At 51.7% G+C, this 27,276-nt stretch overlaps 1 protein-coding gene across 3 annotated transcripts in view; it reads left to right on the forward strand.

The window, feature by feature from the left end:
* The window catches only part of klhdc3 (kelch domain containing 3), a 48,526-nt gene extending 23,104 nt beyond the window's left edge, over positions 1-25,422 (forward strand). For 2 of the 3 annotated variants that reach the window (XM_078398880.1, XM_078398881.1), the window contains 8 exons: positions 114-229; positions 1,715-1,786; positions 12,892-13,105; positions 15,594-15,680; positions 18,624-18,732; positions 20,355-20,428; positions 22,003-22,081; positions 24,104-25,422. In XM_078398880.1, coding sequence (XP_078255006.1) covers positions 114-229; positions 1,715-1,786; positions 12,892-13,105; positions 15,594-15,680; positions 18,624-18,732; positions 20,355-20,428; positions 22,003-22,081; positions 24,104-24,170 — 818 coding nt within the window. In that variant the 3' untranslated portion in view covers positions 24,171-25,422. The remainder of the gene's footprint in view (positions 1-113; positions 230-1,714; positions 1,787-12,891; positions 13,106-15,593; positions 15,681-18,623; positions 18,733-20,354; positions 20,429-22,002; positions 22,082-24,103) is intronic. The other variant, XM_078398882.1, reaches the window with a different exon arrangement.
* Positions 25,423-27,276: the final 1,854 nt, after the last annotated feature.

Below are 27,276 nucleotides of genomic sequence, written 5' to 3' on the forward strand. Positions count from 1 at the left end.
GGGCGGAGATTAGACGTGGGCAATGTACTTGTCTGTGGTGTTTGCCGGGCAGGGAGGACTGATGTTGGATGAGGGGGGATGTGCTTGGCTGCTAACCTGTCGCTCGCTTGCAGACTCTCACAGCTGGTCCACACCGAAGGTCCACGGCTCGATTCCTGGAGCTCGGGATGGGCACTCTGCCTGTGCTCTGGGCAAGTCCATGTTCATCTTTGGGGGCTACGAACAGCTGGTAAGGATCGCCATGATATGGTGCTCAGCAGGAACTAGCTCAAGCCTGTGGAAGCCCCATAGGCTTGAGCCAATTCCTGGAAGGAGCTGTCTAGTTGCCCACCAAACCCTTTGCCTGTCCCCGGTGTCGTGGGCAGCGCGGTGGAGCAGCGGTAGAGTTGCTGCCTCACAGCGTCAAAGACCCGGGTTTGATCCTGACTGCGGGTGCTTGACTGTACGGAGTTTGTACGTTCTCCCCGTGACCTGCGTGGGTTTTCTCCAGGTGCTCCGGTTTCCTCCCACACTCCAAAGACGTACAAGTTTGTAGGCTAATTGGCTTGGTACAAATGTAAATTGTCCCTAGTGTGTATAGGTTAATGTTAATGTGCAGGGATCACTGGTCGGTGCAAGGCTCGGTGGGCTGAAGGGCCTATGTCCGTGCTATATCTCCAATCTAAGTGTGATTAGAGTGCTGCCGGGCAGCAACCTGCACTGTTTGTTCACGATGTCTCAGGATGTCAAGCATTCAATCACTCTGGTCAGTTTATTTATTCATGCCTCTCATTAAAACCTTGTCTTCGTCAGTAAGCGATACCAGTCTCTCTCTGGAACTGCTGTCCGGTTGCATGAAGCTCCCCTGTCCCACAACCTGCTCCCTGATTCTGCAGCCAAACACCTACAGAATCGTTCTTCATCTTGTCGAAACAAGAAACTGCAGTTGCTGGTCTACAAATCAAAAAGACGCAAAGTGCTGGAGTAACTCAGCGACTGGGGCAGTATCTCTGGAGATCATGGATAGTTGACTTTTCGGGCTGAAACCCTTCAAAGTGAAGAGGTTTTGTGTTGCTCCCTCAGATGGATCCATGGGCAGGTTATGGGATGCACCATCCTGTTCCACTGTCAACGTTTAGTCCTCTGCAATGCTGTGACCTGCCAGCCTTCTGCTCAGATCAGCCTGATGCTCATAACCTGTCAGAAGTAGATAAGATTATAAGAGGCATAGGTAGCAGAGCAAGTCAAAGTTGCTTTCAAAACTTGATTTGAGGAAGGAGTTTTGAGGGGCAAATGTTTTACTGTGGATAATATTTGCATCCTGCGACCTGAAGAGATGGTGGAATCAGATATAATCACTGTGTTGCAGAGGCATTTAGACAGATGCCCTAATGGGATAAGGAGAGTCGGATGGAGTCCTAATGGAAAACAGTGTAGATGTCTATAAAGTCAGCAGAGACATGGGGATTTCTCTGCTGTGCATTACTAACTCTGTGATCTCGAAGATCGCCAAGGTCATTTCTGACTAAATGAAGAGAGGTGCAAATTACCCGTCCTTTCCTGATGCACAACTCCCCTCCGGTCTCCATCCAGACCTTGGTTCTGCTCTCACCAGTATCACTATATTTCTTTGTATCATGGAGGCCAGGGCTATCTATCAGAGTTCTGTATAAAGATGGATATAGAAATGTCTTGTCCACACCCAGTGTCTGACCCATGCCGTGTGTCTGTGCAGGCTGACTGCTTTTCCAATGATATCCACCGTCTCGACACCGTGACAATGACATGGACCCTGGTGAATGCAAAGGTGAGTTACCAGCTTCCTCGCCCACGAGTCCAGGAGGAGTTGTTATCAGAACGGCTTGTGTGTTGACCCTAACCGAGTGATCTTTACTAACCACCATCTCGATCTCAGGAGAAAAATTACCTGTGCAGCGTTTTGTGACGCCAGTTAGTAGAGTGGCTAGGTTATTGTTTTCCAGTTACCATTGCACATGTTGGCTCGGGTGACTAGGTTAGCAAGCGGAGAGCTGGTTCGAGTCTTGCCCAACCAACCCTGCAGTCTCAAATCAGTTAACAGTTGGGAGTTTGGAACAAGACACAGTTTTAGCACTTGAAGCATAAAAGAAATAGCTGGAGAACTGAAACCAAACCAGGAACTGTCAGAAGCAAAGATACTAGAGGAGCAAGATAGACCATTCGACCCTAAAAAACGTAGTATGTCACGGCGCCATTTTAGTAGGCAGAAACTTGCAGAAATATTTTTAAAAGAAAAATAACAAAAATCTGTGAATTGATAGATTAGATATATTCAGCATTTTAATGGTATCATCACACATACTGTTCCCCCAAAACACTGATTACACTGCGGGAGGGAGAGCGAACGGCGGGTTTTGCTTACTAAAATGGCTCCTTTGAGTACTACACTTCAGTATAGGCGATTTCAACGGAGTGGTCCATCTTGTTCCTCTAGTATCTTTGGTCAGAAGTACCCAGGTGGTAAGGCAGCGCCTGGTATAGTATTGTATTTCAGGGGACGGACTTGGTTGATCAAGTGAACATGGGGCAAAGGGCTGAGGAAGCCATTCTTTGCCGCTGCATTCAAGCGGAGAAATTAATGCCTCCATAGCAGGACTGTAGTGACTCAAGAAAGCATCTTCTCCAGGGCAATTAGGGACAGGCGATCAATGCTGGCCTCATCTGCGATACCCAGATCGCAGTAAGTCAATCTAAACAGAGCAGAGTTTTCCTGCTTTCACCTTCACAGCCCGGCTGCAGCAGGCTGGCCTCATTCAGGCTGACAGGACCAGGGTGGGCTGCATTGTCACGTCTGTTCACTTGGACCTTCGAAGATCCCAAGGCCCCTTTTCATAACAAATTGCTGGAGGAACTCGGCAGGTCCGGCAGTATCTGTGGAGGGAAATGGCCAGATGACATGAGTAGGAGGGATGTTGGTTTAAATGGCCAGATGACATTTTGGGTTAGGGTTCTGAAGAAAGGCACTGACCCAAAACATTGTCAGTGCATTTCTCTCCACAGACTCTGCCTGGCCCTCCAAAATCCTCCAGCACTTTGTATTTTGCTTAAGTTCCCGGCATCTGCAATCCCTTGTGTCTCCCCTTTTAAATAATCATTTTTGAGATCAAGGCCAGCATTTATTGTTTCTCTTGTTAATCTCTACAGAGAGGGTGGCACAGCAGTAGAGTTGCTGCCTCACAGCGCCAAAGACCTGGGTTCGATCTTGACTACGGGTGCTGTCTGTACCAGTTTGTATGTTTTCCCTGTGGGTTTGGGTTTTCGTTGGGGGCTATCTGGTTTACTCCTACACTCCAAAGACGTACAGGTTTTCGGGTTAATTGGCTTTGGTAAAATATTGTAAATTGTCGCTAGTGTGTAAGGATAGTGCGAGTGTACGGGGTGATTGATGGTCGGCGTGGACTTCACGGCTGGTCGGCTGGTCGGTGTATCTCTAAAGTCTAAGAGTCTAAAAATGCTGCCTAACCCGCTGAGTGGTTGCAGCATTTTCTGACTAAGTTGGAAAATAATAATGGGATTGGAGCAGGGTCAACTTGGAATTGGGGAAAAAGAAATCATGTGAGACTAATCTAAGTTTTGTGTCAATGAGGAGAAGACAACAGATGTGTTGCATTTGAACTTTGAGAAGCTTCAGCCAGGAGTTGCGTAAGGGATTAATGGGAATTGGATATGTACTGGCGTGCACTACTGGCGTGCACTGAAGCAAGTTTAGACAGAAAACAGTAGAAAGAAGTAAGGAAGTTGTTTGACTGTGAGACTGTAACTGGTGGGGTGCCACAGTGATTGGTGTTGGGCCTACTTGTTCAGTCTATAACCGTGATCTGGGTGAGAGGATCATTATAATGCATCTGAGTTCCCTCATGATACAAAGCTGGTGGCCATGTTGGGTATCAGGAGGATGCAGAGAAGTTTTGGGGAGAAAGATGATCGATGAAGCGAATGGGCAAGAATGCGTCATGATGTCATTCACTTTGGTAGAAATAAATAGAACAGATTATTGGAGAGAGACTAAATGTTTTTGTGCTCCCAGGGAACAGGAGACCTTGAACACCAGTTACTGAAAGTTAATGTGCTGGCACAGCATGTAATTAGGAAGGCAAATGATACATTGCCTCTGTAAAAACATCTCTGTAATTATACAGCACCTTGGTGAGACAGCGACTGGGAAATTGTGCTCATTTCTGTTGTCCCTCCTCAAGGAAGGCATTTAGTGACAAGAGTCACGGTCTCATGTTGTAGCTCTATAAAGCTTTGGTTGGGCTGCATTTGGGGCATTCTGTACATTTCTGGTCACCTCACAGCAGGAAGGGTGTGGAGGCTTTGGAAAGGGTGCAGAAGAGGTTTACCATGATGCTGCCGGGATTAGAGGCTATTGGACAAGGAGGAGTTGGACAAACTTGGATTATTTTCTCTGCAACGTTCACAGTTGAGGGGAGACCTGAAAGAAGTGTATAAAATGATGATAGCGGTGGATGGAATAGATGGTCAGAACCTTTTTCCCCAGGGTGGAAATGTCAAAGGGGATGCAGACACGATCATGTCATTTAAGATAGGCATGGTTTGTAGATAGCCACACGGATACACAAGGAATGGAGGGATATGGATCACGTTAAGGCAGAGGGCACCATGTTGGGCACAGACAGGGCCTGTTCCTGTGCTGCACAGCTCTATACAGGCAATGCAAGGAACTGGTTCCTGAGTGGGAGATGATCCTTTAGAAAGTGATGAAAGTGACTAAGTCTGGAGTTTCTGGCATTGAGAAGAATGAAAGCAGGAGTATGCACAATTCTTATGGAGTGAACAGAGCAAGGGTGAGGCCGGGTGAGGAACAGAAATTATTTTGCTCAAAATTTTTATTTTATTATTGCCATGTACATCAAGGTACTGTGAAAAGCTTTTTTGTGTTGTGTGCTATCCTGTGAGCAGACAGACTGTACATGATTACAATCAAGTATACAGGTACAGGATAACGGGAATAATGTTTAGTGCGAGGTAAAGAGGAAGAAGATTGAACTTTATTGCCTTCCTTCACAGTGAGGAATGTGGAATCCACTGTGGTGGATGTTTATGTTAACTTTTATGTGGGTGTGCGTCTTGTAGCTTTTCACTTAGTATGGCTGCATGGTAACTCCAATTTCACTGTTCCTTAATTGGTACATGCGACAATAAACTGACCTTGAAACCTTAACCTTGAATGTTTGGATATTGAGAGAAGTAAGGGGTTTGTGCAGGAGAGTAGCGCTGAGCTAAAGGATCTGTCATAGTCTTACTGAATGGCTGGCTCCTGCTGTTATGTTCTTTCGTTTCTCCGAAAGGAGGTGGGACTGCTGCCGTCAGTTAGCCTTGACCACCACAAGGGGTGCTGGAGCAGGCCATGCTCTCCAGAGATGGTCAGTGGGTAGGTAGGTAATGGGTAGGTGGCCCTAGATCAAGGCTCCGGGATCCACTGTCACAGGAGCAGGGAGCCACAGTGCACGCTGTTCCTAAAGATTGGGAGTAGGTGGGACGGTAGGAGCTCTTTAGTCAGAGGGTGGTGAATCTGTGAAATTCTTTGCCTGTAGAGGCCAAGTCAGTGGATATTTTTAAGGCAGAGATAGATAGATTCTTGATTAGTGCGGGTGTCAGGGGTTATGGGGAGAAGGCAGGAGAATGGGGTTAGGAGGGAGAGAGAAAAGAGCAGCCATGATTGAATGGCGGAGTAAACGATGGGCCGAATGGCCTAATTCTACTCCTATTCCTTAGGACCGGATGAGTTAGGGGGCAGGGAGCACGCCACACACTGGTCAGCACACAACACACTGGTCAGCACGCAACAACGGCTTTTCACTGTACCTCGGTACACGTGACAATAAACTCAACTCTACTGAACTGAGGAAAAGGGGAACTGTGCAGGATTCCAGTCGGAGGCTCCGTGCCCACAGGGTTTGTGTGTCTGATGAGCACAAGAAGATAAGTTACCTCCTCAACAGAACTCAGATTTGTGAGACATGATTTTGCATGCACAAAGCTGTGCTGACTTCTAATCGATCCCTGTCTTTCCAAGTGAACATAAATCCAGTCCTTCAGAGTTTTTTTCCACTGATTTTCTGACTATTGACGTATGGCTCACCGACTGGCTTCTGCTTATTACCCTCTACACTGGTACATCACCCAGAGCTAAAGAAAATACAAAAATCTCTTTTGCAGCCCCAGCCATCTCCTCCTTTCAAAGAGTATCTTGGAATAATCATATCAGGCCCTGGAGTCTCTGCCTCTGTGTCCCCAGCCGCCTCTGATTTTAGCTGCGGAACGTGATTTCTGAACGCAAACTGTTGTTGAATTGTTGCCGGGTCAGGCCCTGTATTTGTCCATGGTGATTCCACCACCTCTCCCCTGATTCTCAGTCTGAAGAAGGATCTCGACCCGAAACGTCACCCATTCCTTATATCCAGCGATACTGCCCGTCCCGCTGAGTTGCTCCAGCATTTTGGGTCTGTTTTCCAGGCCATGTCCTACCTCCACCTCTTTTGCAGCTTTGTTCCCCTACTAAATCCGTCTGAAGAAGGGTCCGGATCCGAAACGTCACCTGTCCATGTCCTCCAGAACCGCTGCATTACTCCAGCACTTGTTTTTTTTGTTGTTGTTGTAAACTAGCATCTGCAGTTCCTTGTGACTGATATAACGGAGCTTTGTGCAGCCCCATCCATCCCTCGTTATCTTCAGCGATCACCTACAGTACTGCTGACTACCACCAGATGTCAGTACTTCCCTGAAAAGCCCAACCCGTACCACGGACTGAGAGGGAGTTTTGTTCTGAATTTGAACCCGAGTGCATGATGTTACAGCGATGAGAGAGCTTCAGTCTCTGTCTAACCCTTTTCCTTTCCTTATCAAATGTGCTCTTATTCCATAATCATATTTATTAAATTTTCCATTCTGCTATTCATGCGGTTTGCAAACAACAAACAGGATGAGCTGGACCCTTCTCGATGCCCACAGTTCTCAGAACTTGGTCGTATGGATTCATAACTGGCCCACTGATAGAGACAGAGGGTTGTGGTGGAGGACAATACTCAGCTGGAGGTCTGTGACCAGTGGGAGTTCCCCAGAGATCCGCGTTGGGCCTTCTGCTGTTTGTGTTCTACATAAATGATCTGGATGTAAACGGGTTGGTTAGTAAGTTTGCAGACGACACCAAGATTGCTGTGGTCACAGACTGTGAGGAAGGCTGTCTTAGTTTAGAGATGCAGCGTGGAAACAGTCCCTTCGGCCCACTGAGTCCACGCCAACCGGTGACCATCGATCACCGGAACACTACATCCATCCTACACACTCTGGACAATTGATAGAAGCCAATTAACCTACAAACCTGCACGCCTTTGGGATGTGGGAGCAGTCAGAGAAAAGCCACGTTGTCCCAGGGAGAACTTACAAACTCTGTACACACAACACCTGCAGTCGGGTTGGAACCCAGGCCTCTGGTGCTGTAAAGCAGCAACTCAACCACTGCACCTCTGAGTTGCAGCAGGAGAGCTGCTGCCTCACAGTGGGATATAAATCGGCTACAGAAATAGGTGGAGAACTGACAGATGGAGTTTCATCCAAGCAAGTGTAAGGTGTTGTATTTGAGAGGTCAAATATAAGAAGGAAAATATGCAATTAATTGTATGACCCTGAACAGCGTTGATGTACAGAGGGATCTTGGGGCTACAAATCCTCTCTGAATGCATTCAAGAGAGAGCTGGATAGAGCTCTTAAGGATAGCGGAGTCAGGGGGTATGGGGAGAAGGCAGGAACGGGGTACTGATTAAGAATGATCAGCCATGATCACATTGAATGGCGGTGCTGGCTCGAAGGGCCGAATGGCCTCCTCCTGCACCTATTGTCTATAAATCCATAACTACCTGAAAGTGGCAACACAAGAAGATTGAGTGGTAAAGATGGAATACGGTATGCTTCGCATATAGGTTAGGGCATTGAGTAAAACAGTCAGGAATTCATGACGCAACTTTAGAGGACTTTGACCAGGATGCATTTGGAGTATTGCATGTAGTTTTGGTCACCCCGTTTACCAGAAGGATGTGGAGGTTTAGGGAGGACAGAGGGGGTTCACCAGAATTATGCCAGGATTAGAGGGTGTAAGAAAATAACTGCAGATGCTGGTACAAATCGAAGGTATTTATTCACAAAATGCTGAGTAACTCAGCAGGGTTACTCCAGCAATGCTGAGTTACTCCAGCATTTTGTGAATAAATACCCAGGATTAGAGGGTATCAGCTACAGGGAGAAGTTAGACAGATTTGGATTGTTTTCCCTTGAATGCTGGAGGTTGTGGGGAGACCTGATAGAAGAACATAAAATTATGCGAGGCACAGATAGGGTGGCTAGTAGAACTTTTTCCGCAGGATAGAAGAATCAAATACTACAGGGCATTGCTTGAAGATGAGAGATGCAAAGTTTAAAGGAGATGTGCTGTTTTTTTACAGAGGGTAGTGACTATCTGGAACGCTCTGCTGAGGTTGGTGGATGAAGCAGACATCATAGTGACATTTAAGAGATTTTGGATAGGGATATGGAGGGATATGGATTATAGTGCTAGATAAGTGAAGGCATTGGCATCGTCTGGTACAGACATTATATGCTGATGTTCTTAGACAATAGACAATAGGTGCAGGAGGAGGCCATTCGGCCCTTCGAGCCAGCACCGCCATTCAATGTGATCATGGCTGATCATTCTCAATCAGTACCCCGTTCCTGCCTTCTCCCCATACCCCCTGACTCCGCTATCCTTAAGAGCTCTATCCAGCTCTCTCTTGAATGCATTTAGAGAATTGGCCTCCACTGCCTTCTGAGGCAGAGAATTCCACAGATTCACAACTCTCTGACTGAAAAAGTTTTTCCTCATCTCAGTTCTAAATGGCCTACCCCTTATTCTTAAACTGTGGCCCCTGGTTCTGGACTCCCCCAACATTGGGAACATGTTTCCTGCCTCTAAACGTGTCCAACCCCTTAATAATCTTATACGTTTCGATAAGATCTCCTCTCATCCTTCTAATCGGACCCTTCTTGTGCTGTGCTGTACTGTTCTATATTCTATAAATGGGACTAGCTCGGATGGGGGATCGTGGTCGGCATGGGCCGATGGACGTTTTTCCGTGCTGTATGACTTTGTAACTGGCTCCCAGTGGCTTGGGTCCGATGAGCAATTCTAACTGCGCGGGGGAAGGCCTGGTCGGGATTGGTGCACGTTTGCTAGCCAGCTCAATCCCTAGCCTGACAGGATAGGGACCAGCCACTCTCCATCAATACGCCCCTCTCCATCAGAGATTCAGCGCTCTGACGAAAGGTGAAAATATTGTGGACTCTGAATAGACCCAGCTAAAACTAGGGTCTCCTGCAGCGCAGCATGGCTGATGCCCATTTCTGGGAGCTGTGTGTCCAATGCCCATCAGCCCTGAAGATGCCCAGTGGACGGGTATCTCTGCAGAGTCCTGAAGTAGATAGCCACCACCTGGGTACGTACGCACACCAGCAACAGACCGCCCTCTCCGATCAGGAGACTCAAAACCGCAGCAGAGATCCAGTGTTTCCTATTGCACCAGCAGAAATGGAGTGATGGCAGGAGAATGGGGCTGAGAAGGAAATAGATTAGTCATGATTGAATGGCGGAGTAGCCTCGACGGGCCGAATGGCCTAATTCTGCTCCTATGATCTATGAGGAAATCCACTATTTCCTCTGGATCATGGTGACAAAGACAGATGGTGGGACCAAGGTGATCAACCATACTTGAGCATAAAGGCCACCAGCTGTTTGATGACCAATGCTTTGCCCCTGTGGGGAAAGCTCTCCAGGTGCGACTGACCACTGTCTAGATGGGGCGCCGGTCAGTCCAGGCCCTAACCGGGTAAGGACCTTGGTCTGTGGGTTCTGCCAGCTCATTAGCCAGGTGTCTTCAGAGGGGCTCAGATGGACTCTCAGGTAGAGGAAGTACCTGGGGCTCCATGCAAACGGTCTCGTCTCCAACAGCAGAGAGTCCACCCATCACCAAACTACCAAGAACACTTTTCCCAGGTAATTCTGGCAGAGGACATTGTCTGCAGGTCAACAGGGTCGGTGACCATGGGGAGCCCATCATCCACATCACCTCCACACCCAGCTCGTGCAGAGCCAGACCTGAAGACCACCTCTGTAGAAGACATAACAGTGGTCCCACGCAGTCCGAATATAACTATCCAGACGTGGGCCATCCCTGAGGCATTCCCCTCCCAAAGTGAAGAGGTCCCATCTAAGGTCCATTCTAAGGTGCCTTCCCATCAAAGTGAAGAGGTCCCATCTAAGGTGCCTTCACGAGGCACTCCACAGCAGCGTGAATGAAGAGTTGGAACCGGGATACAAAATGTAGTCCGACTATCTGCTGAGTCCAAAAAGATAGACACGATCCACCATGTCAAATACCTTCTCCTGATCAAGGGAGAGAAAGGTGACTGAGCACAACCAACCCTCTGAGATAGGTGAACCAGATCCCGGACCAGATGGATGTTTCCTGAATGGACCTGTCCGGGACCACGCAGGACTGTTTGGGATGGATCACTTGGGACAGCACTGAGCACAAACCGTTTGCTATCGTCCTTGCCACGACTTTGTAGTTTGTGCTGAGGAGAGAGACCGGGAGGCAGTTTCTAAAACAGCAGAGATCGCCTGCCTTGAGTAGCAGAACTATGACTGCTCTGCACTATCATATTTTGTTCCCCACCTCGAGGCTGATGCCGTGCTTGAACTGAGGGTTAGCGCAGACGGAGTTCCACCCACTGTGGGCACTGGCACAGAAGCTGGTTCTGCGATTCATTCTGACAGATCTGGGTGGTTTAGAGAGGGCAACGGGGGCTTTTTTTAGTTTAGTTTAGAGATACAGCGCGGAAACAGGCCCTTCGGTGCTATCTGGTCCGCGCCGACCAGCGAGCACCGCACACTAACACTATCCTATACCCACTAGGGACAATGTTTACATTTATCAAGCCAATTAACCTACATACCTGTACGTCTTTGGAGTGTGGGAGGAAACCGAAGGTCTTGGAGAAAACCTACGCAGATCACAGGGAGAACGTACAAACTCCGTACAGACAGCACCCGTAGTCGGGATCAAACCCAAGGCTCCGGCGCTGCATTCGCTATAAGGCAGCAACCCTACCGCTGCGCCACTGTGACCGCCCTAGGCTTCCCTTCCTTCAGGCTACAGAGGACTATGTGCAAGGCTCTCATCGATCTCTTCTATCAGGAATGCACACGGGGGCCGACCAAGGGGCAGGGCTCGAAGATGAAATCTTCCCCTCCCTCCGGGGCTGAGGCAACTGCTGCCGGCTCAAGGAGCTGACAGAGTGGATAAAAACACGCTTGCATTGTACTAAGCTCAGGACGGGCACATTGACAAGGTTCACGGCAAGGTGGAACAAGTGGTCTGGCATCGTCCTCAAAGATTTAATGAGAATCTGAGGGGTAACTTTTTCACACAGAGGGTGGTGGGTGTATGGAACAAGCTGCCAGAGGAGATCGTTGAGGCTGGGACTACCTCATTGTTTAAGAAACAGTTGGACAGGTACATGGATAGGACAGGTTTAGAGGGTTATGGACCAAGCGCAGGCCGGTGGGACTAATGTAGCTGGTACATTGTTGGCCGGTGTGGGCGAGTTGGGCCGAAGGACCTGTTTCCACACTGTATCACTCTATGACTCTATGATTCTATGACCCTTACCAATCAAGGGCCTGCCAATCTCGGCTTTAACAATACCCAATGACGGCCTCCACAGCCATCTGTGGCGTCGAAGTGTGATTGGTAAGGACTTCCCCAGAGCCAGGGGCAGATGATCTCCCTAAGCCAGCTCTCCGCGCACCTAGATTGTTAATGACTCTGTTTGTCAGCAATCCGGTAACTTCTTGTCCCCGACTCTCGACCCTCCTCACCTCCACCCCCACACACCCCTCCCCTCCTGAACCCACTCCCACTCACCCCTCCCCTCCCCTCCTGAACTCACCCACTCCCACTCACCCCTCCCCTCCCCTCCTGAACTCACCCACTCCCACTCACCCCTCCCCTCCCCTCCTGAACTCACCCACTCCCACTCACCCCTCCCCTCCCCTCCTGAACTCACCCACTCCCACTCACCCCTCCCCTCCTGATCCCACCCACCCCACTCACCCCTCCCCTCCTCCTGATCCCACCCATTCCCACTCACCCCTCCCCTCCCCTCCTGAACTCACCCACTCCCACTCACCCCTCCCCTCCTGATCCCACCCACCCCACTCACCCCTCCCCTCCTCCTGATCCCACCCATTCCCACTCACCCCTCCCCTCCCCTCCTGAACCCACCCACTCCCACTCACCCCTCCCCTCCCCTCCCCTCCTGATCCCCCCCACCCCACTCACCCCTCCCCTCCTGATCCCACCCACCCCACTCACCCCTCCCCTCCCCTCCCCTCCTGATCCCACCCACCCCACTCACCCCTCCCCTCCTGATCCCACCCATTCCCACTCACCCCTCCCCTCCTGATCCCACCCATTCCCACTCACCCCTCCCCTCCTGATCCCACCCACCCCACTCACCCCACCCCTCCCCTCCTGATCCCACCCATTCCCACTCACCCCTCCCCTCCCCTCCCCTCCTGATCCCACCCACCCCACTCACCCCTCCCCTCCTGATCCCACCCATTCCCACTCACCCCTCCCCTCCTGATCCCACCCATTCCCACTCACCCCTCCCCTCCTGATCCCACCCACCCCACTCACCCCACCCCTCCCCTCCTGATCCCACCCATTCCCACTCACCCCTCCCCTCCCCTCCTGATCCCACCCATTCCCACTCTCCCCTCCCCCCTCCTGAACCCACCCACCCCACTCCCAGGGAATCCCGGCCAGATGGAGAGACTTCCACTCGGCCACGGTGTTGGGCAGCCGGATGTACGTGTTTGGGGGCAGGGCCGATCGCTTTGGACCTTTCCACTCCAACAACGAGATCTACTGCAACCGCATCGAAGTGTTCGACACGGAGACCAACCACTGGCTGGAGCTGCCCGCCGCCCAGTTCCTGCCCGAAGGTCGCCGCAGCCACTCTGCCTGTGAGTCCGCGCCCTGGGGTGGGACGGGAGAGCCTTCACGGGCCGGGCCCCATACTGGCTCAAGGGTGGAAGGGGATCGGTGCCAGTTACAAGTGGAGGGAGCGCTGCGCTGTGGAAGGAGGGGTGGTGGAGGGAGCGCCTCACTGTGGAAGGAGGGGAGGTGGAGGGAGTGCCTCACTGTGGAAGGAGGGGTGGTGGTGAGGGAGCGCCTCACTGTGGAAGGAGGGGTGGTGGTGAGGGAGTGCCTCACTGTGGAAGGGGGGGTGGTGGTGAGGGAGTGCCTCACTGTGGAAGGGGGGGTGTGGTGGTGAGGGAGTGCCGCACTGTGGAAGGGGGGATGGTGGAGGGAGCGCCTCACTGTGGGAGGAGGGGTGGTGGTGAGGGAGTGCCTCACTGTGGAAGGGGGGGTGGTGATGAGGGAGCCCCTCACTGTGGAAGGGGGGGTGGTGGAGGGAGTGCCGCACTGTGGAAGGGGGGGTGGTGGAGGGAGTGCCTCACTGTGGAAGGGGGGGTGGTGGAGGGAGTGCCGCACTGTGGAAGGGGGGGTGGTGATGAGGGACCGTTTTTGGGGGTTTTTTTTACAAAAAAATAAGTGAATCAATTATTACAAGAATAATAAATACAAATACATAACAATACCAAACAAACCCACCACCATAGTACAAAATCCCCCAATTATCTAAACAAATATTCTTAAATGTCAAATACACTCTTAAACAACTAGTGTAAGAAAATAACTGCAGATGCTGGTACAAATCGAAGGTATTTATTCACAAAATGCTGGAGTAACTCAGCAGGTCAGGCAGCATCTCAGGAGAGAAGGAATGGGCGACGTTTCAGGTCGAGACCCTTCTTCAGACGAAACAACTATATCACCATGCTTGTCAAGGATGCTTTCCACCCCCGGCGGTGCCCAGCGTTTCAAGAAGTACCCTAGGGTGGAGGCATGGGACTTTTGTTTTAACCAAAAATAATTTAAATCAAATATTTACAAGAATAATATTTACAATACAAAACAATACCCACCACCAGAGCACAAAGGAAAACAAATATTCTTCAATATCAATATACAGCTATATTACAATCATTGAGGATGGATTCCACCCCCCCCCCCAGTGCCCAGCGGTCCCAAAAATCCCCCCCAGGGTGCCTGTGGACAGCCCGTAGTCCCTTTCTAATCCCACCCGGGCGCAGACATAAGCCTGGAAAAGGGGGGGAGCACCACACCGTGGGGGAGGAGCAGTGACGGTGTGCCAGACTGTGGGTGAGGCAAGTGTGAGGGAGCATTGCTGTGCAGGAGGAGTGGCAGTGGGTGTGTTGCACATTGGGGGGGGGGGTAGTGAGGGAGCATTGTTGTACAGGAGGGGTGGCGGTGAGTGTGCATTGCACATTGCGGGGTGGTAATGAGGGAGCATTGCTGTACAGGAGGGGTGGTGGTGAGTGTGCGTTGCACAGTGGGGGAGTGGTAGTGAGGGAGCACCACAGGTGGGGTGGCGGTGAGTGTGCATTGCACAGTGGGGGGGGGGTGGTAGTGAGGGAGCGTTGCTGTGCAGGAGGGGTGGTGGTGAGTGTGCATTGCACAGTGGGGGGGGTGGTAGTGAGGGAGCATTGCTGTGCAGGAGGGATGGCGGTGAGTGTGCGTTGCACAGTGGGGGGGTGGTAGTGAGGGAGCATTGCTGTGCAGGAGGGGTGGCGGTGAGTGTGCGTTGCACAGTGGGAGGTGTGGTACTGAGAGAGCACCACAGGTGGGGTGGCGGTGAGTGTGCGTTGCACATTGCAGGGGTGGTAGTGAGGGAGCGTTGCTGTGCAGGAGGGGTGCGGTGAGTGTGCGTTGCACAGTGGGGGAGTGGTAGTGAGGGAGCACCACAGGTGGGGTGGTGGTGAGTGTGCGTTGCACAGTGGGGGGGGTGGTAGTGAGGGAGCATTGCTGTGCAGGAGGGGTGGCGGTGAGTGTGCGTTGCACAGTGGGAGGTGTGGTACTGAGAGAGCACCACAGGTGGGGTGGCGGTGAGTGTGCGTTGCACATTGCAGGGGTGGTAGTGAGGGAGCGTTGCTGTGCAGGAGGGGTGCGGTGAGTGTGCGTTGCACAGTGGGGGAGTGGTAGTGAGGGAGCACCACAGGTGGGGTGGCGGTGAGTGTGCGTTGCACAGTGGGGGGGGGGTGGTAGTGAGGGAGCATTGCTGTGTAGGAGGGGTGGCGGTGAGTGTGCGTTGCACAGTGGGAGGTGTGGTACTGAGAGAGCACCACAGGTGGGGTGGCGGTGAGAGAGCGCGGCCTTGTATGCAGGGCTGTGCTGGGGATCCTATTTCCCTGTTGCAGTGCGGGTTGGGCAGTTGTTGCTTGGGCCAGTGCTCTGTTCAGATAGCTGGTGCTGTTGCCCGGAGTGGGGAGGGGGGAGTCATTCCCTCACCCCCACTCACATGGTGAGCTTGTGGGGGCTGCTAAGGCCCTCTGCCTGACTTCTATTCTGCTCTCTGCCCCCTTGCAGTTGCCTACAACAGTGAGCTGTACATCTTCGGAGGGTACAATGCACGGCTCGACTGGCACTTCAATGACCTGTGGAAGTACAATCCAGGTGAGCACTCTCCAGGGCCTTGGCCCACCTTTGCAGTTGACTGCTATTCGGACTGGAGGCCTGTGGCAAGCGGTGTGCCACATGGACTGCTGCTGGACCCCATAATATTCACATGATTTGATGAGAATGTGGAAGGCAGGATCAGTAGGTTTTGCAGATGACACCTACGTTGGTGATGTAGTGAGAGGATAGACACAAAAGCTGGAGTAACTCAGCAGGTCAGGCAACATCTCTGGAGTAAAGGAATAGGTGACGTTTCAGGTCGAGATCCTTTATCTGAAGAAGGACCTCGACCCAAAACGTCATCTATTCCTTTCCTCCAGTGATGCTGCCTGACCCACTGAGTTACTCCAGCTTTTTGTGTCTATGGTTTAAAACAGCATCTGCAGTTCCTGTACACATTGGTGGTGTAATGGACAGTGAAGAAGGTTATCTCATGTCACGTAAATATATGGTATGCTCGCTTTCATTGCACGAGGCTGAGGGGTGACCTTGTCAAATTTTATTAAATCATAGATAAGGTGAATGGTCGCAGTCTTTCTTCCCCAGGGTAGTGAAGTCTAAAACTAGAGGGCACAGGTTTTAAGGTGAGAGAGGAAAGATTAACAAGTTTGCTGATGATACAGAAGTGGGTGGTTTTGCAGATAGTGAAGATGGTTGTGAACGATTGCAGCAGGATTTGGATCGATTGGCCAGGTGGGCGGAGGAATAGTTGATGGAATTTAATACAGAGAAGTGTGAGGTGTTGCATTTTGGGATGTCTAACCAGGGCAGGACCTACAACACTCCCCAGGGCCTCTGGGGAGTGTTGTAGAGCAGAGGGATCTAGGAGTGCAGGTGCATGGTTCCTTGAAGGCCGAGTCGCAGGTAGATAAGGTGGTCAAATAAGGCTTTTGGCACATTGACTTTCATCAGTATTGAGTATAGTGGTTGGGAGGTCATGTTGCAGTTGTATAAGACGTTGATGAGACTGCATTTAGAATATTGTGTTCAGTTCTGGGCACCATTTTATAGGAAAGATATTGTCAAGCTTCAAAGGGTTCAGAAAAGATTTAAGAGGATGTTGCCAGAACGAGAGGATGTGAGCTATAGGGAGAGGTTAAGTAGGCTGGGTCTCTATTCCTTGGAGCGCAGGAGGATGAGGGGTGATCTTATAGAGGTGTACAAGATCATGAGAGGAATAAATCGGGTAGATGCACAGAATCGCCCAGAGTAAGAGAATCGAGGACCAGAGGACATAGGTTTAAGGTGAAGGGGAAAAGGTTTAATAAGAATCCGAGGGGTAACATTTTCACACAAAGTGTGGTGGGTGTATGGAACAAGCTGCCAGAGGAGGTAGTTGAGGCTGGGATTATCCCATTGCTTAAGAAAGTTAGACAGATACATGGATAGGACAGGTTTGGAGGGATATGGACCAAGCGCAGGCAGGTGGGACTCGTGTAACTGGGACATGTTGGCCGGTGTGGGCAAGTTGGGCCGAAGGGCCTGTTTCCATACGGTATCACTCCATGACTCTATTTAAAGGGGATCTGAGGAATACCCTTTTTCACAAGGAGGGTGGTGAGCACGTGGAATGAGCTGCCAGAGGAAGTAGAAGCGATTACAATTACTTCATTGCCTAAACTTCATTGAGGAGCGACACGGTGGGGCAGCGGTAGAGTTGCTGCCTTACAGCGCTAGAGACCTTGGTTCAATCCTGACTACGGGTGCTGTCTGTTTGCACGTTCTCCCTGTGACCACGTGAGTTTTACCCGGGTGCTCTGGTTTCCTCCTACATTCGAAAGACGTACAGGTTTGGAGATGAATTGTCTTTGGTAAAATTGCGAATTGTCCGTAGTGTATAGGATAGTGGTAGTGTACGAAGTGGTTGCTGGTCGGTGCTGACTGGGTGAGCCGAAGGACTTGTTTTAGCGCTGTATCTCTAAAGACGTTTGGACAGGTTTATGGGTAGGAAAGGTTTGGTGGGTTTCTGGGCCAAATGCAGGCAGATGAGACTAGTTCGATAAGGCACTTCGGCTAACACGTCAAATTAAGCTGAAGTGCCTGTTTCTGTGCTGTAGAGTTCAGGATTTTAAATAGGAAGGTTGTGCCTCTGCTGGTGATGGGTGTGTGTGGGGGGTGTGTGGGGTATGTGTGTGTGTGTGTGTATGTCTGCGTGTCTGTGCCTGTGTGTCCCCGCGTGTCTGTGTGCGCGTGTGTGTGTGGTGTGTGTGCCCGCGTGTCATTGTGTGCTTGCGTGTCTCCGTGTGTGTGTTTGTGTGCCCGTGTGTCTGTGTGCACGTGTGTCTGTGTCCGCGTGTCTTTGTGTGTGTGCGCCAGTGTCTGTGTCTGTGTGTGTCTGTGTGCAAGCGTGTCTGTGTCCCTGTGTGGGTTGTGTCTTTGTCCGCGTGTCTGTGTGTGCACGCGTGTCTGTGTCCGCGTGTTTGTGTGTGCTTGCGCGTCTGTGTCCGTGTGTGTGTGTGTGTGTGCGTATGTATGTCTATGCACATGTGTCTGTGTCCGCGTGTCTTTGTGTGTGTGCGTGTGTGTCTGTGTGTGCGTGTGTGTCTGTGTCCGCGTGTCTTTGTGTGTGTGCATGTGTGTCTGTGTGTGCGTGTGTGTCTGTGTCTGCGTGTCTTTGTGTGTGTGTGTGTGTGTGTGTGCCTGTGTGTGCACGAGTGTCTGTCCGTGTGTGTGCGCACGTGTGTCTGTGTCCGTGCGTGTGTGCGTGCGTGTCCGTGTGTGTCTGTGTGCGCGCATGTCTGTGTCCGCGTGTCTGTGTGTGCTTGCGTGTGTGTGTGTGCGCATGTGTGTCTGTGTCCGCGTGTCTTTGTGTGTCCGTGTGTGTGCCTGTGTGTGCACGAGTGTCTGTGTCCGCGTGTGCGTGCGTGTGTGTGTCCGTGTGTGTGTGGGCCAGTGGCCGGTGCTGTCTGTGACAAGGCTGACGAGATGCCTCCATTTCAGAGACAGCGACGTGGCTGAAGGTGGAGCCCAAGGGGAAGGGGCCCTGTCCCCGCAGGAGGCAATGCTGCTGCATGGTGGGAGACAAAGTCGTCCTCTTCGGTGGCACCAGGTCAGTGCAGCCATCCTTCTGCTCCCCATTGAGGGAGGGGGGCAAGAGAGGGGATGGTGGATCTGCATGAGGTGGGAAGTAGAGGACGAAGTGGAGTGAGGGGAGGGTGATATGGGGGTAGACGTTGAAGTGGGGGCTGTGAGAAGGTAAAGGGTGGGGTTGAGATGGGGCAAGGGTGGGGCCCCACTTGGCAGGGTGGCACAGCGGGTAGAGCTGCTGCCTCACGGTGCCAGAGACCCGGGTATGATCTTGGGCCTCGGGTGCTGCCTGTGTGGTGTTTGTATGTTCTCCCTGTGACCACATGGGTTTCTCCGGGTGCTCCGGTTTCCTCCCACATTGCAAAGATGTGCAGGTTTGTAGGTTAATTGGCTTCCGTAAGTTGCCCCTGGTGTGCAAAAAGTGGATGCGAAATTGGGGCTGTTCATCACATCCTGCTTATTGCCAGACGACCTGGACTGCACACAATGCTCCAATATTCTGTACAGTTGTAACATGACATCCTAACTCCTGGAGACACTGCCCTGAACGATGTAGGCAAGCATGCGAAATACCCACTTCACCACTCCTTCTACTTGTGCCACCACATTCAGGAAACCACCTGGACTCCCACCTATTTTGTCCCCCCCCTCCCCCTCTTGCCAAACTCTTCAAGCTTGTCTCACACCTTCCTTTCTTACCTCGGCCTTTATTCCAAACATCTGCCTATCAACCCCCCTCACCTGTGTCGGCCTATTACCTGCCAGGCTCTGACCTGCCTCTCCCCTTTCCCTGCTTTCTTTCCCACCCTCCACACAATCCCTGAAGAAGGGTCGTAACCTGAAACCTCACCTATCCATATATGTCAGGGATGCTGCCTTACCAGCTGAGTTACTCCAGCACTTTGTGTCTTTTCGTATATTAAACAGTACCTGCCCTTCTTTGCTTCTCGATTCGAAGAACGCCAGGCACTCTGCCCTCATCAGACCAGTTCTGAAGGAGTAGAGAGCGGTTGGGATTAGAGGACACACCTTTACATCTGCATTGATGATGTTGCTGTGTTACTCCCCTACCGCACTGCCACCCCTACTGTAGGCTGGGTCTCATCTTCAGATCTCCTACGGTTTAATCCAGCGTGGAAACAGGCCCTTCGGCCCACTGAGTCCGCACTGACCAGCCATCACCTGTGCACTAGTTCCATCCCAACACACATAAGGGACAATTTACAGAAGCCAATTAACTTGCAAACCTGCATGTCTTTGGAGTGTGGGAGGAAACCGGAGCACCCGGGGAAAACCCACAGAGATCACAGGGAGAACGTACAAACTCCGTACAGACAGCACCCGTAGTCGGGATCGAACTCGGGTCTCCAACGCTGTGAGGCGGCAACTCTACCACTGCGCCACCGTGCTGCAATGTTCTAGCGGGGTAACCAATAAGAACAGAAATAGGAGCAAGGGTTGGCCATTCGGTCCTCGTGGCTGGGCTGTCGTGCGGCCCCTGACTGGCGGGGTGCGGTGCAGCTTGTGTTCGGTGCTGTGAGGGTAAGCAGGGGCCAGGGTTGGGGAAACAACAGCAAGGACATATCTGACAGCACCTCCCTCCGCATTGCCCATCAGCCTGACTCCTCCCTCTCTGTCCTCTAGTCCGTGCCCGGAGCAAGGAATGGGCGATGAGTTCAACCTGATGGATCACTCTGACCTCTACATCCTGGACTTCGGTGAGTATGGCTGCCTCACCGTGTCACCGACACCCCCTCGCCCTCCACCGCGTCCTGCCCGACCGACACTGTGGTCTGCTGCACACTCACTCTGGAGGGTGGAGGTCTATTACCCCAGTTACTGACTGTGGGAAATCATTACCCCAGTTACTGAATGTGGGAAATCATTACCCCAGTTACTGACTGTGGGAAATCATTACCCCAGTTACTGACTGCGGGAAATCATTACCCCAGTTACTGACTGAGAAATCATTACCCCCGTTACTGACTGGGAAATTATTACCCCAGTTACTGACTGGGAAATCATTACCCCCGTTACTGACTGGGAAATTATTACCCCAGTTACTGACTGTGGGAAATCATTACCCCAGTTACTGACTGTGGGAAATCATTACCCCAGTTACTGACGGAAATTATTACCTCCAGTTACTGACTGTGGGAAATCATTACCTCCAGTTACTGACTGGGAAATCATTACCCCAGTTACTAACTGAGAAATCATTACTTCCGGTTACTGACTGTGGGAAATCATTACCCCAGTTATTGACTGGGAAATCATTACCCCGGTTACTAACTGTGGGAAATCATTACCCCAGTTCTGACAGGGGTAACCAGGGGCCCTGCTCTCAGCTTCTCTCCCACTGAGCCAGGGAACGGCCCATTTGGCCGGACTAATGAATGAACCTCCGTCCATCACTGGCTGGGCCTCGTGGGTGAGGTCAGCAAGCACTGGCCGTCTGTGAGACGGTGGCCCCACCAGCTGCTGCTGTCCTCCCAGTGAAAGGGCTCCCGCGGTGCTGGTGGGGAGGGAGGGAGGGAGAGAGGGGAGGGGAGGGGAGGGGAGGGGAGGGGAGGGGAGGGGAGAGGGAGGGGTGGGTGGGAGAGGGAGGGGTGGGTGGGAGAGGGAGGGGTGGGTGGGTGGGTGTAGACCCAGTGACCTTGAAGGGACGGTGTCAGATTTCCCAGTGTGTTGTCTGGGAGGGGAACCTGCAGGTGGTGGTGTTTCATGCCGCTGCTGCCCGTGTGTGTGTCTGGGAGGCGCTGGGCGCGTTACCGCGGTGTAGATGGCGCACACTGCAGCCACTGCGGGGCAGGGTGATGGTGCAGGAGGGGTGGGGGGGTGGGGGGGTGAGGGGGTGAGGAGACTCTGTCCCCTGTGCTGTCGTCACAAGCTGGGACGTGCAGACATGCACGTGCTCTCTCACCCTTTCTCGCTCTCTCTCGCACTCTCTCACTATCTCACATGCTCACACACTCTCACACACTCACACTCTCACTCACGCACACGCACTCACTCTCACACACTCACTCTCTCATTTTCTCATACGCTCACACACTCACTCGCTCACTCCCTTACTCTCACACTCACTCTCACACACTGTCTCACTCTCAATCACTCTCACACTCACTCACTCACTCTCACACACTCACACTCACTCTCTCACACACACTCTCACACACTCACTCTCACACACTCACTCTCACACTTTCTCATACTCTCTCACTCTCACACTCTCTCTCTCACACTCACTCACTCTCACACAGTATGAATGGTTTGTTTGATGTCCTGACAGGTCCCAGTCTGAAGACCTTGTGCAAGCTGGCCGTGATTCAGTACAGCTTGGATCAGTCCGCACTCCCTCACGACATCAGGCAAGTTCACGCGGTGCAGGGTGGTCCGAGTCCAACTGGGCATCTGGTGCCTGCGGGACTCGGGGTGGTGGGCTGGCAGGAGGACTGTTGTCCATCGCAAGGGTGCAGGGCCCTGGCTAGCAGGGAGAAGGGGGGGGAGGGGTGTCTCGGGATAGGCAAGGTGAAGGAGCCTGGGTTTCAGGGAGCTGGGAGACCGGAGCCTGGGGCATGAGGTAACCACCCACCCATCCTGTCAGGATCCGCATCAAACAGAGTACTCCGTCCCTCCCTTCCTCCTTTCTGCCTATTGAATCCCTCTTGCACCTTCTGGAGCTCTCCCCTCTCCCTCCTGGATGTCTTCAATTTCTCCCCCCCCCCTCCTTCCTCCCTTCCCCAGAGCTCTTCTCAGCTCAGGCAGCATCTGTGGACCTAAAACATTAACTTTGTTGCTCTTTCCACAGACGCTGACTGACCTGCTGAGTGTTTCCTGCACATTTTTTTGATTTCAGGCTTCCAGCACCTGCAGTATTTTTTAAATTTTCACTTGACTGTAAATTGATTTCATGAGTTAGACTTTAGACTTACTCTGTGGAAACAGGCCCTTCACCCACTGTCTGTGCTCATAAGGTCATGTGATAGTAGTAGAATTAGGCCATTCCGCCCATCAAATCTACTTCATGGCTGATCTATCTCTCCCTACTAACCCCATTCTCCTGCCTTCTCCCCGTAACCTTTGACACCTGTATTAATCAAAAATCTATCTATCTCTGCCTTAATAATATCCGCTGATGGCCTCGACAGACTTCTGTGGCAAAAAATTCCACAGATTCACCACCCTCTGACTAAAGAAATTCCTCCTCATCTCCTTCCTAAAAGAATGTCCTTTATTTCTGAGGCTGTGACGTCTGGTTCTAGACACACCCTCTAATGGAAACATCTTCTCCACATCCACTCTATCCAGGCCTTTCACTATTCTGTACGTTTCATTGGGGTCCCCTTCATCATTCTTGTAAACCTCCTCTGGACCCTCTCCAGAGCCAGCACATCCTTCCGAGGATATGGTGCCCAAAATTGCTCACAATATTCCAAATGCGGCCTTACCAGCACCTTATCGAGCCTCAGCGTTACATCCCTGTTTTTGTACACAAGCCCTCTTGAAATAAATGCTAGCATTGAGTTTGATTTCTTTACTACCGATTCGACTTGCAGATGACCTTTTTGAGAATCCTGCACCAGCACTCCCAAGTCCCTTTGCAACTCTGATTTCTGGATTCTCAGTGACCAGTGACCAATAATCACCCATATATAAGTTTATCCGACACAATAGGGACAATTTACATTTTTTACAGAGGCTAAGTAACCTACAAACCTGTACAGTTTTGGGTCGTGCGAGGAAACCAGAGCACCCGGGGAAAACACAGGGAGAACGTACAAACTATGTGTAGACAGCACGTGTGGTCAGAATGGAACCTGGGACTCTGGAGCTGTAAGGCAGCAACTCTTCAGCTGCACTACTGTGTCAACCTAAATTACAGGTTATAAATTACAATTACTGAAATGTTGGAGGAAAAATGTTTGCTGAATAATTTGAGTGATTCAGATGCTTCTCGCATAAACCCTTCGGGTAGGAAATGATTCAACCATGGTGTCATAAAGTCTTACAGTGTGGAAACAGGCCCTTTGTCGCAACTTGACACCTCGACCAGCATGTCCCATCTACACTAGTCCCATCTACACCTGCCTGAGTTTGGCCCATATCCCTCTAAACCTGTCCTATCCATGTCCCTGTCCAAATGTTCTTTAAACATTGTGATAGTCCCTGCCTCAACTCCTTGTTCCATAAACCCACCTCCCTTTGCGTTAAAAAAAAAGTTGCTTCTCAGGTTCCGATTAAATCCTTCCCCCTCTCACCTTAAACCAACCTCAATGCTGATGGGTGGATGAGGGATTTGTTGTGATCACATGCATGTATCTGCATGTGCATGTGTTTGTGTGCACACTGCGTGCTGAATGCTTGTGTACCTGTGTGTCCGCCATCTACAGGTGGGAGCTGACAGCGATGACGACCAACAGCAACATCAGTCGGCCGATCTTCTCGTCCCACGGCTAACCCACCTCTCAACGGTCCGGTGACTGTGGCCTCCCCTGGACGCGGTGCCTTGTTTTGTGGGAGAGGGCCGAGGGGCAAGGAGGAGGGAACGGCCACGCCTGTCAACGGGGCGCCATGGAGCGAGAGGGACGCCGAGATCGCTCGGCGGCACCGGCACGTTCTCCCCCCCCTCCCCCCCACTCCGCGGATCCACGCGGGACGTTTTTACCGAAAGGTGCTTGATGCAAGATATACCTCACGGCGGCTGGCTGGCTGGCTGGCCTGGACTCTCCCACACGGAGGGCCACCAGCCAGTTGAGTTTTTACTGAACCGAGCGTGTTTATTTTGGGGACGGAGTTGGGATAAATTGCAAGATGACAATGTTGTCAGTGTTTTGTGCGGGGGGGAGCAGGGAATTTCCCCCCGTTCCCTGTGCCTCTGGCGGGCGTCAGTGGTCACAGCACAGGGGGTGGGTGCTGTGGTGGGTCAGAGCCATTAACCCCGCTTGTCATCCCTTTCCCTGCCCAAACCATTCAGGTCCACGACCCAAACGTTCTGTTGGGGGCTGCAGATCTGTTGCAGGTAACTGGCCCACACACCGTCCCAGCTCAGTGAAGCCCACCATCCCGGCTCAGTGAAGCCCCCTCAACCAGGGTCGACGGGGGTTCTCTCAGAGAGCAGCAAGGACCCGCTGTCAACGTCCATGAACCCTCGACCCTTGCCCAGGGCTGCAGTGACCATGGACTCTGGACCCCTGCCCATGACTGGAGTGAGCAGTATCCATGGACTGTGGACCCCTGCCCTGTGACAAGTGGCCATAAACTGTGGACTCCTGCCCAAGATTGGAATGACCACTGCCTATAAACTTTGGACACCACTCCTGCCCTTGACTGCAGTGAGCGGTGGCCATGAACTCTGGACCCATACCCTGGGTCAGGGTGCCCAGTGAACATAAACTCTGGGCATGACACCTTGTCCTGGGATGGAAAGATCAGTCCATGGACACTGGCGAACTGCCCACTGTTGGGTTGGCTAGTGACTGTGGACACTGGGCAACTGCCCACTGTTGGGTTGGCTAGTGACTGTGGACACTGGGGAACTGCCCGCTGTTAGGGTGGCTAGTGACTGTGGATACCGGGCCGCTGCCCACTGTTGGGAATGACCATTGTAATCTCTGCACATCAACGCGGGTTGTGAGCAAGTTTGTTTATTTTCTCATCGTTTTGTACGGACGAATTTCAGTGCACTTGTATAAAAAATATAAAACCGGCATTTTCTGAGCCAGTGCGTTGGAGCGTACAGTGAGAGGGATCTGGCAGTGGGCGGTCCGTGGTCCCAGCAGGGGTGAGCTGGTCACTGGTGGGGTCGGGTATACTGCCCGCCCGCCCATGGCTGGGTCATCACCGGAGACGGCTGCAGTCCACTCACGACAGACGCGGTTTATAATTACCGAGACTGGCCCGCCAAGGCCGTTGGCCCCCTCGAGAGCCTGCCACGTGGGGACAGCGGCATTACATTCAGTCCCTTGGCCACAACTCATCCCCCACCCTCACCAGTGAGACTTTCCTCCCAACTCTTCATGGGGAGATTCCCTGGGAGACCCTCGCTCTCCACCGGGTCTGGACTATTATTAGACCCAGAGCGGGTCCAGCGATCAGGAGTGGGAGGGGGGGTAATAAAGGCCCGAGGGGCAGGGGACTCGCAGTGCCGGCCTCCGACAGTCATAGGTAAGAATAGGGTGGCGCGTGCACAGTACACACATGCACGCACATACATTGGTCTACGATAGATACAGAAAGGTCTGTAATATACACACATGTCTATGGTACACACACATCAGTCTATGCTGTACATGCACACACACGGGTCTATAGTCCATGTACAAGTCTATGGTACACGCACAAGTTTATGATACACACACACGTCTATGGTACATGCACACACACAGGTCTGTATTGCATGTACAAGTCTATGGCACACGTACAAGTCTATGGTACACACACATACACACGTCTATGGTGCACCCACATCTATGGTACACACACATCAGTCTAAACTATACATGCACACACAGAAGTCTGTTGTACACATTCACTTCTACTACCCTCTTTCACTAAAACTATGTCCACGGATATCCTTAATCCCCAACAAGCTCACCTGGATTGGGTGCCGCTCCATTAGACCTAGCGTGCGGACCAGACTTTGGAATTTGTGTCAAATCTGGCGACTCGAAGATAATTTCAGTGTTTTGCACATGTGACAAATGCTGGTGAACCTACTGAGTTCATCCAGCAGATTGTTTCTTTGCTCCTGGTAAGGGATATAGAAAATAGAACAGTACATGGCACAGTGGCGCAGCGGTATGGTTGCAGCCTTACAGCGCCTGACCCAGGCCCGATCCTAACCACGGGTGCTGGCTGTACGGTGCTTGTACATTCTCCCTGTGACCGCGTGGGTTTTCTCCGGGCGCTCCAGTTTCCTCCCACACCCCAAAAACATACTGATTCGTAGGTTTAGGAAGTTACTGCAGACGCTGGTTTGCACCAAAGATAGACACAAAATGCTGGAGTAACTCAGTGGGACAGGCAGCATCTCTGGAATGGGTGACATTTCAGGCCAAGACCCTTCTTCAGACTGAGTCAGGGGAAAGGGAGATATGGAAGGATAAGGTGTGAAAACGACAGATCAAAGAGGCTGTTCAACGAAATGTAGGAGGAATCACGGAGGAGGAGCAGTGAGAGAGGGTGTTGCAGAACTCCAGTTGGAGAGAGGAGTACTTCTTCAAAGTAGGCATACCTTGAGGAGATTTCGAAGAGGGGCAGACGAAATGTGTAGGAAGGAATGGCAGATGTTGCTTTACATCGAGGATGGGCACAAAATGCTGGAGTAACTCAGCGGGTCAGGTAATTGGCTTCGGTAAAGATTGTAAATCGTCCCGAGTGTGTAGGATAGTGCTAGTACGGGGTGATTGCTGGTTGGGTCGAAGGGCCTGTTTCCATGCTTTATCTCTAAACTGAACTGAACTGCACAACAGGCCCATTGGCCCACGAGGTCTGTGACAAAAATGGAGGGGAGCTGTTCGTAGAAGTCACCTAACATTGGATTAATGCGAATGCGTAAAAGGAA

This window comes from Rhinoraja longicauda, chromosome 5 (assembly GCF_053455715.1).
Source record: "Rhinoraja longicauda isolate Sanriku21f chromosome 5, sRhiLon1.1, whole genome shotgun sequence".
NCBI classification, from domain to species: domain Eukaryota; kingdom Metazoa; phylum Chordata; class Chondrichthyes; order Rajiformes; family Arhynchobatidae; genus Rhinoraja; species Rhinoraja longicauda.